The sequence below is a fragment of the Microtus ochrogaster genome, linkage group LG1, assembly GCF_000317375.1.
Source record: "Microtus ochrogaster isolate Prairie Vole_2 linkage group LG1, MicOch1.0, whole genome shotgun sequence".
Taxonomy (NCBI): Eukaryota; Metazoa; Chordata; class Mammalia; order Rodentia; family Cricetidae; genus Microtus; species Microtus ochrogaster.
The window spans coordinates 23,815,918-23,834,064 of NC_022027.1; the positions used below are offsets into that span (position 1 = coordinate 23,815,918).

The 18,147-nt window shown below is 44.1% G+C and overlaps 1 protein-coding gene across 13 annotated transcripts in view; it reads left to right on the forward strand.

Moving 5' to 3' along the window:
- Positions 1-18,147, forward strand: part of Limch1 (LIM and calponin homology domains 1) — a 160,497-nt gene that overhangs the window by 75,614 nt on the left and 66,736 nt on the right. For 6 of the 13 annotated variants that reach the window (XM_026785333.1, XM_013350793.2, XM_013350794.2 and 3 more), the window contains exons 5-6: positions 5,275-5,470; positions 10,635-10,887. In XM_026785333.1, coding sequence (XP_026641134.1) covers positions 5,275-5,470; positions 10,635-10,887 — 449 coding nt within the window. Of the gene's footprint in view, positions 1-4,412; positions 4,473-4,642; positions 4,924-5,274; positions 5,471-10,634; positions 10,888-18,147 lie in introns of those variants that run through there. The other 7 variants (XM_026785326.1, XM_026785327.1, XM_026785330.1 and 4 more) reach the window with 2 other exon arrangements.

Genomic DNA, 18,147 nt, shown 5'->3' on the forward strand with positions numbered 1-18,147 from the left:
AATGAATAAAGTTTTCAGAATATTCAGAACTTCATGATTTTAATTCTGAAAGCAAGAATTTGTTCCAACTTTTTAATAAATTGGTCTTCTTTCCTTAAAGCAGTGGTTCTCAATCTGTGGGTCACAACCCTTCCACAGGGTCACACACCAGGTCTCTTGTGTATCAGATATTACAATTCATAGCAGTATGACCTATAACATGACCTAAAAGATACTTACCTGTGATCTATATTTTTCCATGTTCTCATTAATGATTGGGTTCAAAGGCAAAATGTAAAAACTCAATAACAGCTGAAAAAATACTTTATTTCTTCTCATGTAAGTGGGATTTGGGGGTGAGCGAGCAGTCCAGAGTGAGTATGGAAGTTCTACACCTGGGCGATGCCAGAACGCCCAGACCCCTCTGTCCCGTGTACCATCATCCTTAGCCCATGGCTTCTTCTCTGTTGGCTCAAACTAGCTGCTCAGACTTTCTCTGTCATGTCCACATTCAAGTCAGGAAAAAGGAAGAACAGAAAAAAGAGGGCTAGCCTTTGAGCGTGCCTTTAGAAAATTACACACTATATCCTGCTGTGGTTTGAATGTCCCCCATAAAACTCATGCTGGACTTGAACTGCAGTGGTGGCTACAGGAGTTATATTTTCAAGGCTATTTGGCCGTGGGGAGTACAGTCTCACAAATGAATTGATGCTGTGGTTGCAGGAATGGGTTTGTTATCCCAGCTGTGTTACCCAGGCAAACTGTCCGTGGCACGTGCATCCTCTAGGTAGAGAATGGCTTCTGTTGTGTTATGAAGGTCTTTCTCCATGCCAGCACCTTAGCATCGGACTTAGCAGACTGTAGAACTTTGATATGCAGGTTCTTTTTCAATTACCTAGTCTGCGGCATTCCTTTCTAGTCTGTGACAATAACTCACAACTTCTCATTGATTTGAACTCGGTCATAAATTCATACCCATCTGCAAGGAGAGACGTAGGAAAGAAAGGCTTTATAAAGGCTTTTTAGTTTTTGGCTATAAAAAGTAAATATATGCTGGGTGGCGGTGGCTCACACCTTTACTCCCAGCACTCAGAAAGTAAAGGCAGGCAGATATCTGTGAGTTCCAGGTCAGCCTGGTCTACAGAGTGAGTTCCAGGACAGCAGAACTGTTCCACAGAGAAACACTCTCCCGGGGAAATACATTCATACATGCATACATGATATATTATATATAATATGTATAACTTCTCAGAACACAAACAAAATATCCCACAACAAGTAACTATAGGGTACTTACTCTTAGCAGGAGTCCTGAGTTGTAAGGGGGCTCGGTGTTCTCAGTGTTGTGAGCAATGCAGGTTATTTCTCCATGGCCTTCACTCATCATCCCCCATCTCTTCTGGAATTTACTCTCCTTCCTCTAAGCAAGGCAACCCTCATAAAGGGATGCAGCTAATAGCATCTCCAGGGAAGATGCTTCTAGGAAAGGTAAGGGAGTATCTCCTCTAGACCCAGAGGAATTCCAAAGAATGGTAGTCCTGTTTCCCTAGTCATTGTGACCAGGGGTGGCATGGAGTGGTCTGACTGGCCCACCCCTCCTGATCCAAGGGGTGGGGGCATCAAAACAAGGAAGGATGAGGGGGTGACAAGCAAACAAACGCAAGAGAGACAAGTGCACAAAAGAGCCGCTACCATCAAACTCATCCCCCAATTTTGTATCTACTCACCTTTTTTTCTGTTTATCTGTGGTCTCTCCAGTCAGAACATGGGGCTCCCACAAACATGGTGTGTATTGATTTATTTTTATGATGCTGTGTCTCTGGGGATAGAATGCTTCCTAGAAGGCAATATCCGTGGAAGGAATCGCTTCCCCAACTGTGAGGAGTGAGGCATGGGCCGTCGTGTTGGAGAAGCTAAACCTCAGACATGTTTGAGCAGCACTCAGCCACCCCGTAAATCACACAGCGAGCAGAAAAATGTAGAGCTCTCCAGAGAAGGCATCTGGAGTGTCTTAGATGCTGTCAGTCATCCGCAGACCCTTGCTGGCTCTCATTAACACTCACCGAGGGACTAGGAAGAGAGGGGGATTCGTGAAATAAGTTCCGAGTTTATGGAGGCTAGTGGCGCCCGTTCCTTTTCCGAACCCTCTTTCACCAGAACAGCGAGCAGTTGGGACAGTGGGTTGTGTTCAGTCTTCCCTGCCTTCCCTCAAGTACTCTGTGGAAGACAGAAGGTGCTGTGCTCCAAGGCGAAAGGTACAGACAATGCAATTAGACCCCTTAAAGATGTAAGCATACCTCTCTTTGCTGGTTTATATTTTCTAACCTCTTCCAAAGCCTCACTTTATAGCAAACCCCCCACCACCAACAAAAAAAGGGGTTGGCGACTTGTTTGAAACCAGTAAAGCTGAAAGTCCAGTGGATGGCCACATCTTTTATTTCTGGCTGACAAGTCAGCCTCTTGCTTTACCTGTGGCATTCCTGGGCGGCCAACATGGTCAGGGATGGTCACAGTGACCTGTTTTCCACTTCTCAGTCTGTCCATGCCATTTATTTCCCCCACCGGAGACTCAGCTTACGACATAGTCGTGAACATGGCAAGCTTTCTGTTTTTCCCATGAGCACCAGGGAGAAAGCCGCTGAGGCTCCAGGAATAAGCACACTGACCCTCTTTCTTTCTGAATCTTCTACTGCAGTTGGAGATGCGAGGAAAACCCAGGTTTGGTGGAAAGCCTTTCTGATATTATCTTCTGGAAAATTCAGTTTTGTCATGTTGCCCCAAGCAACCTATAAGCATGTCACTGCTAGCTGCAACTAGTGCCCACCCCCATGAGAGTCTGCGTCTCCCAGTCATCGAGACCTAAGTAGAAAAAGAACAGATCAGTGTGGAAAGTGTTGCCCTTGACATCAGTGTATAACTATTAGATAATTTCTATATTAAAATGTGCATGCCTCATTGAAGAAAGAGTAGTTAAAACCGTTGCTGATGTTCTTTAGAGGTGTTATTCTGCTTCATCCCCTGTTCCGAATATTTTCCACATGTCGCCTGTCTAATAGTTCCAGAAGCCCCGTTGGATGGGTGTCATTGTATAGATGAAGACCTGTGAGGCGACATGAGATGCCTCATATCACACAGCTAGCAAGATTTAGACCCAGCCATATGGTCATAAGCAGCATCATGCAGGAGACATAACCCAGAGTGGCAGCATTCACTGTGCAAGGTGCAGGCAACATCTAGTTGAGCCATCTTGCCAACCTCCAGAGGTGAATAGTTTTAGTATTTACTTCTTAACTGTGTGGGTTAAGTTACAGTAACTCCCCAATTCCCGTTTTTCTCCTCTATAAAATAAGGACGTTATTAACTACCATATTGACTGGTTATGGGGGTAAATAACATGATATGCAAAAAGCATGACCCGGACATATAGTAACTGTTCAATAAAAGTAAACTTCATATTTTAGTCATTTGGCCGATGAGTAATTTACAGTAATAACTTGTATTCCCAAGGAAGCTAAATTTGAACCTCTGTCTAGTTCAGATCTATATTTTTTCAGTGAGTCATGAGTTCTTTTTTCAACTTCTCAGGCCTGGATTTTGTTCCAAATTCATGTTAACTTTTGACCTGCAAGTAATTAACCTTAATTTCCATAACTGGCATTTCTGCCTTCCCCTAGAGCAGTGGTTCCCAACCTATGGGTCTTAAGGGGGTTGAACGACCCTTTCACAGGGGTCACCTATCAGATGTCCTGCATGTCAGGTGTTTACATTACAATTCATGACAGGAGCAAAATTAGAGCTATGAAGTAAGTAGCAACAAAATACTTTTGTGGTTGGGGGTCACCACAACATGAGGAACGGTTTTAAAGGGTCGCAGCATTAGGAAGGCTGAGAACCACTGCCCTAGAGTGTTGTATTGCTAGACTCACCCAGGTGTTTGACAGCCTATTCTTCAGGGGCTGCAGGGTTTTCCTCACCCCCTGCCCCCTTGCCCACTCCTTCCTCCTGATGGGAAACCTGAGTGTGCCTTGTGAATTGCAACCATCCCAGCCTCCCCCTCCCCACTGTGCCTATCTCCCCAGGGTGGAGAATGGTTCAGAAGCCCCCCTCCCCAATTGTTAGAAGCAGACAGCAAATATGCTTCCTGCAAAGGCATGGGCTCCCGGGGGGTACCTCAGATAGAATAGACCAGCGTCTCCAACTGCAAACATGGGATATGTTGATTTATTTATTTATTTTCCTTTCCATTGGGAATGCAGAGGGGACCTCCATGTGCATCCCGGGGAAATCTGTGGGGCAACATTCCGCTCTTTGTCCGTGAGAGCACACTCCTCTGCCAGTGTGATCCACAGTCTTGATTTCTAGCGACCGTCTCCGGGATATTGAGCGGAGGTTTATCTTTGAGTGACGGGAGTTATTTTTGTTTTCACCAGCCCGGACTATTGTAATGAATGCTAAGGCACCGGCGGGAACAAGGCTTTTCTTATAATACTAGGGTGAGGATGGTTTTGACTGACCTTTCTTCTGCTGGAGTTCCAGTGTTTTAGTATGTGCCGCTTGTGCTAGGAAGAATTTATAATCACAGGCTGTCAAAGACAGCCATTGTTCTCCCCGCTCCGAACATGTGGGTCAGCCACAAGTGCCTGCAGCTCCCCCAACGCCAAGAGCTGGCGGGGAGAGAGCATGCCTGGATTCTTCTGAGGCATCAGGAAAAGCATTTTGCATATTTTTCATTGCCTTTTTTTTTTTTTTAAACTTTTGCCTCAGAAAGACAGCTCGCTTTCAGAGCAGGAATTTCCCTCCAAGGTAGCCGGAGATGGAAGCATACTGCTGCAGAATTTTACAGCCCTGAATCTGCCTGTCTTTGCCAGATAGCATAACGCTGGGCAGTGGTGCTGAACTAGGGGCTCGTCCCACAGACATGCGGCTATGGATTCCGAAAGACAGGTTAAAGGTTTTGTCCTTATTGTCAACGATCATTGCATTCTTCTGAATTCAAACTTTGTGATTCTCTATATGTAATTGCTTTTTTAACAATGTGTGTGGGATGTGAGTTACTTGGGGTTTTTTTTTTGTTGTTGTTGTTGTTGTTGATGTGCATGATATTCTAGTTGAAAGGATGCAGGAAAGAAAGGTGGAGGAGTTGGCTAATCACCTGTTGATGCTCATTAGTCTCGTTAGCTAGCTGCTATGACTTTTCCACACCAGATCGCGAGTATCTTCGTGGACCACTGGAAGCCGGATAATCTCTGTATGCTGCAGTCATATCTGAAATTCCTCTGTTTTATTTTGGGATAGGAGACTGATGACATTGAGAGCCCTAAGCGCAGTATCCGAGACAGTGGCTACATCGACTGCTGGGACTCTGAACGCAGCGACTCCCTCTCTCCTCCTCGCCACGGCCGAGATGACTCCTTCGACAGCCTGGATTCTTTCGGCTCCCGCTCCCGGCAGACACCTTCACCAGATGTAGTTCTCCGGGGAAGCAGTGATGGTAGGTCGGCTCTTGGAATTAATCAGCAACAGGAGTTCCGGGGTCATGGTTAGAGAGTGGAATGCCGGGAAGGCAGTCTCCATATCCACCTGGCGGGAGCCTGGTAATTCTATAAAACTGGGAAGGGGTGGGCAAGGTCTTCGGCTGTTATTTTTCATGGTTTTCAGAATTTTGATTGGCTTTGCCAGCAGTTCATTTGAACACTGCCTCAGTGAATGCATCTTCTGCTAGAAAAATGTGTTACATCATTGGTGCCTGAATCAAGATGCTGTGCAGACCATTAGCTCATAAAGTGTGCTCAAGTTTATACACTGTGGGTACAAAGAAGGGAAATGCATAAGTGAGAATGGGAAACTCCCCGGCACGCTAGAAGTGCACTTACAGCGCAGAGGGCTGGGGCGCTGCCCCTCTTCATTAGCGCCCGTTTTATCAGTCAGTTTGATGCTTAGCATGTCTGACTGCTGGGCTAGCTCAGTGCAAACGGCCGTGAGTGAACAGGGCAGTGCCAGACTGCCATTTGGCCCCAAGGCTGAATTTTATTTAAATCCTGCGAATCTGATATTATTTGTATGGAATGATCATTATTTTTGCTACCAACAAAGAAAAAGGACTAAGAAGTGCAGTCCTGTAGTCTGCTAGGAGTTCAGTGGCTGTTACTAAGCGCTGCTTGCTTTAGTTCTCTTCTGCCTCCGGGCTTTTAAGGAGGGCAGCTGGCTTGGTTCTGCATGTGTAAACTTGCAGGAAAACAGCAAGGCTGGTGGGGGATTTTTTTGTTTCTATTTTTGCATATGTTGCTTGGTTGATAGTTATATTTGGGGATATTCTTCTACTGTCTCAGATCAGGATTCTCTTTTGTGGCTTTTTTCTTGTTTCTTTTCTTGTTACATCAAATTCTTACTGTAGGTTTTTTTGTTTGCGATTGACACCAGGCCTTGTGACATCTAGATGAGGGCTGTGCCACTGAGCCGTATTCCAAGCCCCTCGGCCATGCAGGTCCTGGTGATACTTGGTGTTTCACAGGTCCAGGTTCTAAGTTAGACGAGACGCTTAGCAGGCAGTATCTTATTTAATCTTCAGCATAGATGTTGGTGTCTCGCTACATCTTAGTTTTCCTTGCACAAAGCTGGGAGACACCCCTAATCCTTATTTTACAGATGTGTCTTCAGGAGTTTTTAAGCCTTTGTCCCAATATTTCTAAATGATGAAAATCACTGTCGGTCTGGAAGTTTAACTGTGTCGGCCTCAAGAAGTGTGGGTCCGAGTGGGTTCCTCTTACTTTACCCGGGCTACTTTCCCTAACCCGGTAGAGGTTTTATTCTGAAGTCGCTATTCTAAAGTCAGAATGTACACTTTTCCGCAGACAGCTTAGCCTCGGGGCTGCATAGTGTGTGACTCCCAAAGAATTCCATGGTACATTGTGAGCTGCTTGAAAAATATTTCTGAAATTTTATTTGACATCTTAAGTACCACCCACAGCACTAGAAGTTAAAATACCAAGTCTGTGATCTAATTATGCTTTCATACAGCCCATGCATGGGTTTGCTTTTACCAAAACCATCTCAACCAAACTATGTCACCCATGTTGTTTGTTTTAACTTCAAAATAATATGGCTTCTTTTTCACCTTTTTTTTTTTTTTTGTAACTGGTACTGTGGATGCTTTAGTCTGTCACCAGCTTTGAGGGTTCAGAGTTTAAACCGCATCTTGAAAGCATTTGAGATGATGATTAGTAATATTATACTAAAATAGCCCAAAGCACAGTTTAGTTGCAGCAATTAAGGCTGATAAACTAGAGCCTATGGATAAATGCTTTCTCCAGCAGATGAACAGTGAACAATCAGGTGAACACAGCCCTACCGATCCCCCATCCCCGATCCCCCTTGCTGTGCATCTTCCACAGGTTTCACCAGTTAATCTGATATCTTAAGGCTTCTCTTCCTGTAAACTAATCAAGATCTAGTGAAGCCTCAAAAGAAAAACCATATCTCTTAATCTTCCTTCTTGGTGTGTTCCTTAAAATGATGCTAATCAGTAAGATTGCTAGTTCTAAAATAGTTCCATATTTGAAAGCGAAAGACTTTTGGGGGTGGTAACATTTTCTTGTCCCACAATCAGGAATCAGGGGCAATTTTAACATAAAATTCTTTGCCTTTATATTGGGTCCATATGGAAGGCTTCAACTTTGTTATATGGGTGGGTACCTATTGACTAATTCAAAGGAGACAAGTCACATGCAGAAGCTCCATGATTCTAAGTTGGATATGGTTTTCTGGTAGGAAGGCTCTAAGCCCAGAGGCTTGCTTCAGCCAACTTGTCTTGCCATCCAGGTACCTCCTTCAGCCTCCACCGGCATCACCTGTGAAGGCCCTTTAAAAACTTCACTGAGCAAGAGATGCAACCTTGTACCCATTTTGCTTTGAAAATTAGTCACATTTTGCTTTGAAAATTAGTATTGTTTCATAAATTTGACTCATCGCATTAACTCAGTATCTCCATATTTTTTCAAAAAGATGTGTTACAAAATAGAAATAACAGGTAAGCAAAAATGAAGTGCTAGAAAAAAATTACAAAGTATTTGTGATCTGAGGGTATCTGGCAGCAAATATGTGAAAGTAAGAGGGGGCAGAGAGGGGTAATGGACACGAATGGCTCTACTTGCTGGTAGCCACGTGGGAAAGAAGGTGAGACTTGGATAAAATAATATTGCACTGTGTGCTCTGCTATGTTTTTCTAACTTTGCACATTTGAGCAGAAGCCAACCTAGTAGATTTCCATGTCCACAGGCTAAAATGAGATAAGCATCTTTTTTTAGGTCTAGCCTTACAATTATGCAGGCATAACACGGCAGCCTTCCTGAGGTCGTCTGTGTCACTTCACTGAATCCTCACAACATCCCAGGCGAGCACTAGTGTCATCCCTGTGTCAACCATGGGAACGTAGGGTACAGGGGTTGAAACGCCCAGTGTCATGGAGCTAGCAAGGGGTGGAACTGAAATGCCAGCTTGGCTGTACACCACTGAAGCTACGCACTTTACAGCTAAGCCCTGGGACATTAGCAAGTTAACATTCCTTAAAATGTCTTTTGAGACAGTCCTGAAGAGTAATTCCAGGAGGAAAGGGGTGTGCTTACATGTTAACATATTTTCAGCTTCCAGTATGTTGTGATGATATTTAGCTAATATGCAGAAATATGGCCCCTAGAGTACAGATTGAGGGATCTAAGACAAGTGTAATCATCACTACGCTGTTGTAGTAGATGGTAAACTCATTTACTTTAATTCATGCATTCAGCACAATGTAGTATTTCTCTACTCAGGACACTTTAAGAAGATGTTTCTCTCAGAACAGTGTGCTCACAGGACAGAACTTGGGGTGTCCAGTTTCCCTGAGCCTGCACTAATCAGCCATGGGGAGGGGAGAACCCGTCTGGCTCCTCTGAGCCTGTTTCTGTCTTTATAAAGAGAGGCTACTATCACGTGGAGAAACAAATCTGTGTGCTTGGCAAGGCAAGGTGGTGTGCGTATTTGTTTACAGGCAACCTTTTATTTTGGCACTGACTGATACACTTGTTAGGACTTGTGGTGGGTAAGGGGCTAAATAATGAATCAAATCCTAACAAGTCAGGAAATGGCCAAAATTTCAGAAGAGAGACTGTAAGCAAGTGCCATGAATAATTCATAGTCTGAATATTTCACATTCAATGAACAACTTGTTCACAGCCAGTGCTCTTAACTCTTATGGTCTCTTAAACATCATTATATTGTCTAGTCTTTGGGGTAAGTCCTTTCATTCCAGTATCACAGAGAAGGACAGTCAAGTGTGTTAGGAAGCCACGGCTCATGTCTGATGGGATCATAGGTCCATGTTCCAACATAAAGAGCAGGGAGCATGTATTAAACACTCGGTGCCAGAGACCAGAACAGTGGTTACCGGTGGATCCAACCCTTCCAGTTGCCCCATAAAGCAGATGGCATTATTACCCTCACTTTACAATTTAGATAACATCAGGTTAACAAGACCAATGAATAGCAGAATTGGAAATGGAGGGGATCTGACCCAAAAATGTGCACACCACCCCCCTCTGCCTTGTCCCAGCTCTTGACTCTCTTCTTAAGCATAAATGTCTTCGCTATCAAGAGAGTCAGAATGATGTCACTCGTTGATTGAGAGTTTTCAACCAGCATTAAAATAACAGTTACTCATATGATTTGTGTTTTTCTTAATGATAGCTTCATTCTAGTAGACCTTAGAAATCTAGCAACATGAGACTTGGACAAAAAGAATGTGTTACAATTATTGGGGCTGTGATCAAGGAGCAAGGCTCTGTTGGCAGAGTTGAATTCCTTTGCATTCAAAACAAAACAAAACAACTCTTCAGCCAAACTGAATCATGTATCCATCTGAGTGTGAGATACCCACTGGCTGCAATGGCGTGCCTTAGAAGCTGTATCCTGGACAGCTCTGGTATTCAAAACAAAGGGAGAGAAAGAACTGTCCCAGGAGAAGACATGATCATGGGTTGGTAGGGGCAGCAGGAAGAAGATTGTCCAAGGGAGCTGGGAAAACTCTGTAGAAGAAGATGAAGCCTCTTGGGAGGTAAACCCTCAGGGAAGTCCAAGTGGTCACTTTTCTAAGTTCTGCTGTTCTTATCTGTCTTTGCTACTAGATAATTTGTACCTTCTCTGTGTTCTGAGGCAGGGTAAAGATATGTAAAGACAAATAATTTCTAATTCATCCATGTTACAATGTCTAGCACAGTAGACGCTAGAGATAAGTAAAATCCCATTGGGAAACTGGTAAGATTTTCTCTTGAGAGCGGCCAAAGCAAACCTTGGCAGGCAAAGAATTCGACACAAATGTGTCACTTACTGTAATTCCTGGCACACTCAGGCTTACTTACCTCTATTAAAAAAAAAAAAAATAACAAAAACCCCACCACCAGCAGCAACAACAATAAAAAAGAAAACATGCTTGTAGTTTTTTTGGTTTTCTCTCACTGAAATTGAGGCCTTTTTCCAGAGGAGGTTAATTTAGGGATTTTCCAAGTTTCTAACTCAGGGTATGAATTCCAGAACACACAAGAGTTACTTGATTCTGTAGAGATGCCACTGAGCATCCCTGCTAGCCCAGCACACTTTCCCAGCATCCCTCCTCTCTTTTCCAGGAAGAGGAAGCGACTCCGAATCTGACTTGCCACACCGGAAGTTGCCGGACGTGAAGAAAGATGATATGTCTGCACGACGGACTTCCCATGGTGAGCCGAAGTCTGCAGTACCGTTTAACCAGTACCTCCCGAACAAAAGCAACCAGACGGCCTATGTCCCAGCGCCTCTGAGAAAGAAGAAGGCCGAGCGGGAGGAATACAGGAAGAGCTGGAGCACGGCCACCTCCCCCCTGGGCGGGGAAAGGCCCTTCAGGTAGGAATGAGGTTTCAGGACTTTGAGGTGCCATCTTGAAGGAAAGGAAGTGGCCAGCGCATCCCAGAGAGCTTTGCATGAAATACCAATTTCATGAAGGTCCCTAACACTGTGCCTGGCACGCAGTAGGTAGCTAAGAAATAGTTCACTGAGGAGCTGATGCTCTGAGGTCAGTCCCGTGGACAGAATGTGGAAAACACGTGTCGCGTGTGCCCTACTGTGGAGGCCACCCAACTTCTGAGCCTGTTACAGTGGGTGTACAAAGACTATACAAAAGGATTCTCGATGCACTCATGTAGAGCAAGCAAAGATAAGAACAGAGCTGATGGGACTTGAAGATCAGTGCAGATAAGGGTCAGGATAAATAGAAGACATGTTTTTCATTTTTTTTTAAAGAGCAGGAAGCGATTTCTTTAATCTCCATATTAAGGTACATATTTATTCTGCAAGTATGTGTTGAGTATTGCCTATCTTTTATGTGCTGGGTACTGTCTTTTAGGATTTGGGGACCCAATAGTAAAACAGTAGAAAACAGTCCCTGTCTTTAGTAACCTTGTAAGGACTTTAATTCTCACTTTTATTATCTACACTTTTTCCATTGAGGGAATGTTTAGTTCAAATTTTTGCTTACTGATCAAAACTAATGAGTTTTACCTTTCCAGCAGAAGTTGTTTTTGTGCTTTCCATACCAAGTTTGCAAGAGTCCCTGATCAGTATGTAGGAGAAATGCATTGTGTTAATCAGCTGCACTAAGTCGGCTTCGAATTAGCAGGATCACATTCTGGGCTGTGGCTGTTTATTTTGTAGTTAAAAGTGATGCCAAAATGTCTTGGAAGTGATGTCCAGTGTGTTCCTGGCCTGTCTCTTAGCTTAGTAAACCATGTTGTCCAACCCACTAGTTATCCAGAAACAATAGAGGAGGAGGGGAGTGAAACAGGGTCTCCTGGTGAAGATGACCCCAGCAGCCAGACGGGCCATGATGGGTGGCCTCACGGTGGGTTAGAACCTCCTCTGGGCAGTGGTGAGGAGCAGTCCCCCGAGGAGGTTGCTGTGGTGCCCACTGCCGTTCCTGAAGACAGAGATGCTGTGGAAAGCCAAAGGCGCAGGAGGCTGGAGGAAGCTGGGATCAAGGTCATGCCCGCAGCACAGCGCTTTGCCAGGTTAGCTCTGCCAGCTGAAGGCTGGCCTGGCTGGCCTTGTGCATGCCCGCAGGTTTGGAATCGGCCTAGCCAGTTGACTTCTCATCTGGTTTCCCCAGTCGCTACAAGTTCACCACGCGGCTCTTCCCTGCTCTAGACAAATAGACTATTCTGCCTTGGGGCATGTCTCTGCTGAGTCCTTGGCTAGTTAAAATGGAGATCAAGTGTGAACTCTCTGTGCTTCATTAGACCCCGTCCCCGTGGTCAGCTATTATGGGCTGCAGGATTTACCTAGCAATAACATTTTATTTTTCTCTTGCTTGTGTCTCGTTAACTCTCATACTACTCCTAAATGGCTCATTACATCATGTGACCGACCCATCATTAGAATATGTTCAGTGTCTTGAAATAGGGGACAATCTATTCCTAGAGAATAACTGACTTAGAAAATTAACCTTGTTCTCTTAAGGAGAAGTGAGGACTGGATTTGCCAGTGCGTTTTCTAAAACGTGGTCATTGAAAAGCTAGGAATGGAGCAATGACTTCTCTTTGTCACAGCTAAAGGCATCAGTGTGCAGTGCTCTGGCTAGGTCATGTGGGATAGGGGAGGAAGTGTTTTAACAATCAAAGCCACAGAATTCTACAGGTCTACAGCTTTATTGAAGGGGGGTTGAAAAGCTTGTTTATTTATTTATTTTCATCAGAACCACCGTGATCCTCACAAGTGATCTTGCAGTCAATGCTTATGTAACAAATTGACGCTCAGAGCAGTTCAACACCTGAAATTCCTTTCATTCTTGCTGTTCCTTTACATTTTAAAAGGTCACTCAGACACTCGCTTCTTTTCCAGAAGGAGAAACAAAGGGTGGGTGGTTATATTACTTCTCTCCCCACTGTGAAAAGATACCTGATCTTAGCCACTTAAGGGAAGAATGATTTATTTTCGCCCCTGATCTCAGGGATTTTAATCCCATCGTGTCCGGGAAAGTGTGGAGGTGGGAACAGCTTGGTCATATTGTCAGGAGCATGAAGCAGCTGGGTTTATTGTGTCAGGAAGTAGAGAACGGGATCAATAAGGCTAGGCTGCAGCCCTCCCCCCAAAGGCTTGCTTCCAGGGACCCACCTCTGCCAGTCAGATCCCATGTCCCATCTCCCAAAACAGTGTCACCATCTAGAGGTCAAAACCACACATGAGCCCACGGGGATTCTGGTGACAGCAAGGACAGTAAGTGACCTGCAGACCCGGCTATAGCTGACCCCGCAGCCGGATTCAGGTACTTTGACTGTAGCAACCTTGTCTTCCTCCCAAGGGCATTTCTCTCCATAGGCTCCTTATATGTTCCCACGGTCTCATTCTTGAAGTATCCAGTGTTAACTTTTATAGATCTAATATATTCTTTCCCTGTTTGTGAGACCCCACAGTTAATCTGCCTGCCCTAAACATGTAGTACGTGTTTCTAGAAATTCTGATGTAAAGTCTGCTTGTATTATAAGCAGGTCTCTGAAATAATGAAAAATAATATCACAGTGTATCTTCTGGATATCCAAAAATTCTTTGGCTGTGTTGGAAATATACTTTTCCTGTATCCTTCAAGCATCTGCATATCCCAGAGACCAAGCTAGAAGCTGAATACAAGTAATGAATAGCATCCCCTCACCATACACCATATTTCAAACTTTCCTGACTCCTGTCTTTAAACCTGGACCACAGTTTCTAAGTCATACAGATGAGAGGATGACCACGCAGGATCAAATCGCTACAACTTTGATGCACGTATCTTATTTTTTAAAAATATTTATTTATTTATTATGTATACAATATTCTGTCTGTGTGTATGTCTGCAGGACAGAAGAGGGCACCAGACCCTATTACAGATGGTTGTGAGCCACCATGTGGTTGCTGGGAATTGAACTCTGAGTCATCTCTCCAGCCCGCATATCTTTTTTTTTTTTATCGCACCTGTGAAGTCTTTTTAGCTAAAAGTCCATCAAGAAAATCATTGTCTTTGGAGTCTTTGAAAGAGCAGCAGAGGCTGAGCAAGGGAATGCTGGGTGCTTATTGGTCTCACATGGGAATAAGATGGCAGAGCACAAAGTTATGTACAGGTTGGGAGTTCTGGAAGTGACCTGCGCCACTCAGTGGGAAGCATATTTCACAGTAAAACATTGAGTTCTTTGATAACAATTCTCATTCAGTCTACAAACACGGAGTCATGGTTTAGAATGTGGTTCTGGTGGGAGATGCTGTATTTAGGGGGTCACTTTTGCTTCCATGCATGTTTTCTGTTGTCTGAGTCCGTTCTTATCTGTGTCATCCAAGTTAGCTGGGAAGCAGAGTTTTGCAGGCTCGTTAATGTCTTCACATCCCAGACTTTCTCACGCAGCGTTTAAAGTCACGTCAAGGCAGCTATGAATACTCCCAGAGAATGTCCCCCATAGAAGTATGGGTATCTGCTCTAGTCTCTAGGAGTTCATTTGGCAGACAGGTTTTCGCTGCTAGCTCCCTCCTGAAGCCACACACACCATGCCACCAGCCCAGCATGCCTGCATGGTTGTCACTTAACTTTATATAAGTCACAGTAGAGTTGAAAGTCATTCTAAGTTTATCCACACTTGGGGTTCTGCTTTTAATGTGGCAAAAATGTTACTTAACTGGAATGAAATGCAAATCATGCGTGGGTGGGGGGGAAGGATTCTCTGCTTGTGGAAAGCGAGAGTATAAATCATTGAACCATGCCAATGTCTCAGAGCATTTGACCTCAAGTCTCTTGTTTTGACATCCAGATGGATTCTAGCCATCACATTTTTGGACCCAGCAAAGAAGCTAAAGATGATTCTTGAGGACTGTTGCTCAGCTGGGAAGAACTGTTAGCCGGGCATGTGCCATGCAAGAAAGGGACATACATACACGGTGTGTGTGGGGGGTGGGAGACAGCTTCATAGCCAGGCCACTCTTCTGCTTCCTTCCCAGGGATCCTCATATATGTCTTTGCGTTACTTTGAAGCCAATATATACACGTAGCAAAGATGCGTGTCGTTCCTTTTGCACACAAGGTTAGAAGTCAATGGGACCATACTGCTTAGGAAAAATAAATCAGGAGGTATCTTACCATCAAGGAACAGAAAGTAGGACTTATGTGTGGCGGTTAATATTTATTAGAGTTTCCATCAAAAAAATTTTTCTTAAAAGTATATAAATTGCTTTTTCTTCTATTTTATTTTATGACCATGTTAACTTAATTACCCCCTCCCCCTAAGAGTCTGTTAAAGAAGCCAAATTTCTGTTTTTAAGAGGGTAAAATAACCAAGATTCACTTCTCCCTAAATTAAAATGCCATAGAGATTTGAGTTCTCTTAACTTGGTGTTTCCCATTGGAGAAGTAAATTTTTTAACTGAATTATAGGCTTCACGTGACTGTACTTCTCTTCTAATTATTTGCACGTGTTTCCTCACTCAGCCTTTTCTTCTGGTCTGTGAATCTTCTCAACCACATAGTAATTAATGACAGAGGGAGACAACCCTCCCAGGGACAATAGACATTTCAGAAACCTTCAGAGGAAGAGCAGATGCAGCCCAGCGCCAGACACATACTCTTCCATGTCCCTCTGTACCAGATGCCGGCTCCCTCCTGATTTCTGCAGATCCCCCAGTCTAGGGACCAGACAGACACAGGCATGACCTCTGTGACTCTGAATGTGTCTGCCGTGCCTGGAGACAGGGTAACAGGGAGGTTTCTGCTGTTGCCCGTGACGTTCCCAAGAGAACGAACAGGCCTTTCTGGAGAGCCCAGTTTCTTTCAATAGAACACACTCACTGCCAAGCCAAGCTGGCTGTTCACTGCCAGGGAAAAGGAGTAAAAGAGAATGCCAGCTTTTTCTTATTTATTTATATTCTCCCCTCTCTCCCCTCGTGTGTGTGTGTGTGTGTGTGTGTGTGTGTGTGTGTGTGTGTGTGTTACATGTACGTGTTCGTGCTCGTGAGCGTGCAGAGGTCAGAGGAGAACATCATGTATGTTGCTCTGTTAGCCTCTACCTTATTTCCTTGAGCAGGATCTCTGATTGAATCTGGAGCTAGGCTGGTGGCCAGAAAGTCCCAGTGATGCCATTGTCTTTGCCTCTCCCCCCAGCACTGAGGTTACAGCTACTCCCCTTTAAGTGGGTGTTGCCAGATTAAAATCATGTCCTCTTCCTTGTACAGCAAGGGTTTACCTACAGAGCTGTCTCCCCCTCCCTCTTCCCCACTTCCTTAGTTTTAATCCGTATGCTTTGAAATATATAAACTTTAGAAATTATGAGACAAGCGTTTTCTCTGCCCTATCCTATGCAGCATTGGGTCCAGGTCCATAACCTTTCTTATCATGATAGCATTTCTTTTCTTTTTCTTTTCTTTCTTTTTTTTTTTCTTTTAGAAGAGGCTGGCAGGATTGCTAGGTCATAAGCTGGCCTCTGCATTTCTCTGTAGTTGAATCAGGTCTTGAACTTGTGATCTTCCTGACTCAGCCTCCCAAGTAGCCGTGACTGCAGACCTGTGCCCTTGGTCCCCACTAGAGCTCTGTATTTCAAATTATGTGTGGCTCGTATTCCCTCTCATGAGCAGTGTCCACCCAGCCGTTGCCAAGCCTGTCGGTAACTGTAGGTCTGAGCAGCCTGCCTCTGCTGCTTCTGCAGACCCATTGAAAGTTACTTGACTAAGTTCGTAAAACTTGAACTAGAAACCTTAGCACTCTCTGCAAAATGGAAGTCATAATTTTGTGTATCAGCTTCTCAAATTTGTAGTTACTGAAAATTAAAAATACATCAGAGTTTAACAATAGACTGCCTTTAAGGACTAAATAATACAGAATGGAAGTCATTGAAATATTTTGGGTACACAGATGCTTGTGACTATTCTTCTCCATATCTGCCTTCAATGCATTTTTATTTCGTGGTCAGTAGTGCCAGCCAATAATGTACATCAGTTCTCATTTCTCTGAGACAGCCACAGAGCTCTGAATTTACAGAATTCCTACAGTGAACAAGAATTGCTCGTGGTAACAGTTTTCCAGTTGGAGTAAAGATATTCCATGTCCGGGAGTGTCTTAAAGTGGCCATTGATAGAGAAACTTTATTCAGTCTCTTCGCAGAAGCGCACATATCTAAATTGAGATCACTTGAAACAAGTCCCTGCCACACTGGGCAGTTAGCCTAAAAAGAAACACTCGGAGAATTCGCAGCCCAGCTGGGCTTGCAAGATGTATCAGGTACCAGATTCGCACAGCCCGAGTTGGCACTGTAAACTGGCGGGGCCATTTGCATACATGCAAATGTCTTATTTTAACAAATGCTTTCAGAGATGTAGGCCAGGCCTCCCAGTCAAAAAAGGGGAAAGAATTTGAGTCTTCGATTTGGTTCACACTGATAATCTGCCCCACACAGGGGTCCGAGAATATACGAGGTGCTCTCTGTTGAAAGGGCTTTGTAAACTATTCCACATTGAGCAGAATTGTGAGGTAGCACTAGTTAGCATTCTGCCATCACCAGTCCTCGCAAGTGCTTCTGTGCAGTGCAATTACAACTCTATTCTGAGCACAACTCACAGAAATCACTTTATTTAGTAACCAAATTACTTCCCTTTTTCCTGTTCTCATAGTAATGATAATGGTTTTTTTTTCTCTTTTCTCTTCTTTTTTGGTATGATGCTCTGCTTTCAAAGCTGCCCCTGGCATTGTTGTTTGTCCAATCAGTAGCACAGTGCTCCATTCATCGTCACAGAGCAGGGCCTCTGGACCCAGCGTGCCTTGATTTGTATTTGAATTTATGCACCAGCTCTTTGACCTCGTGCAGATTTCTTGGCCTAATCTTTCTACTTGATAAAATGAGGAGAAGTATATACCATAGGCCATGCAGTTTTAGTTTTAGAGTTACTACTTGGGAGGAATTGTAACACATGCTGTATGCTCATTATCCACTGACCAGTATCATTATAATCACTTTGCTTTTGCATAATGACTCTGAAGAGATTCAGTGGTCTATCATTTTCTACTAACTATTCTTCACAGCCAGAGTTGACCAATCCAAGTTGATCTTTGCCAGACATGTCAACCAAGGATTCAGGGGAGGAAAGTGAACACAGTCCAGGGAG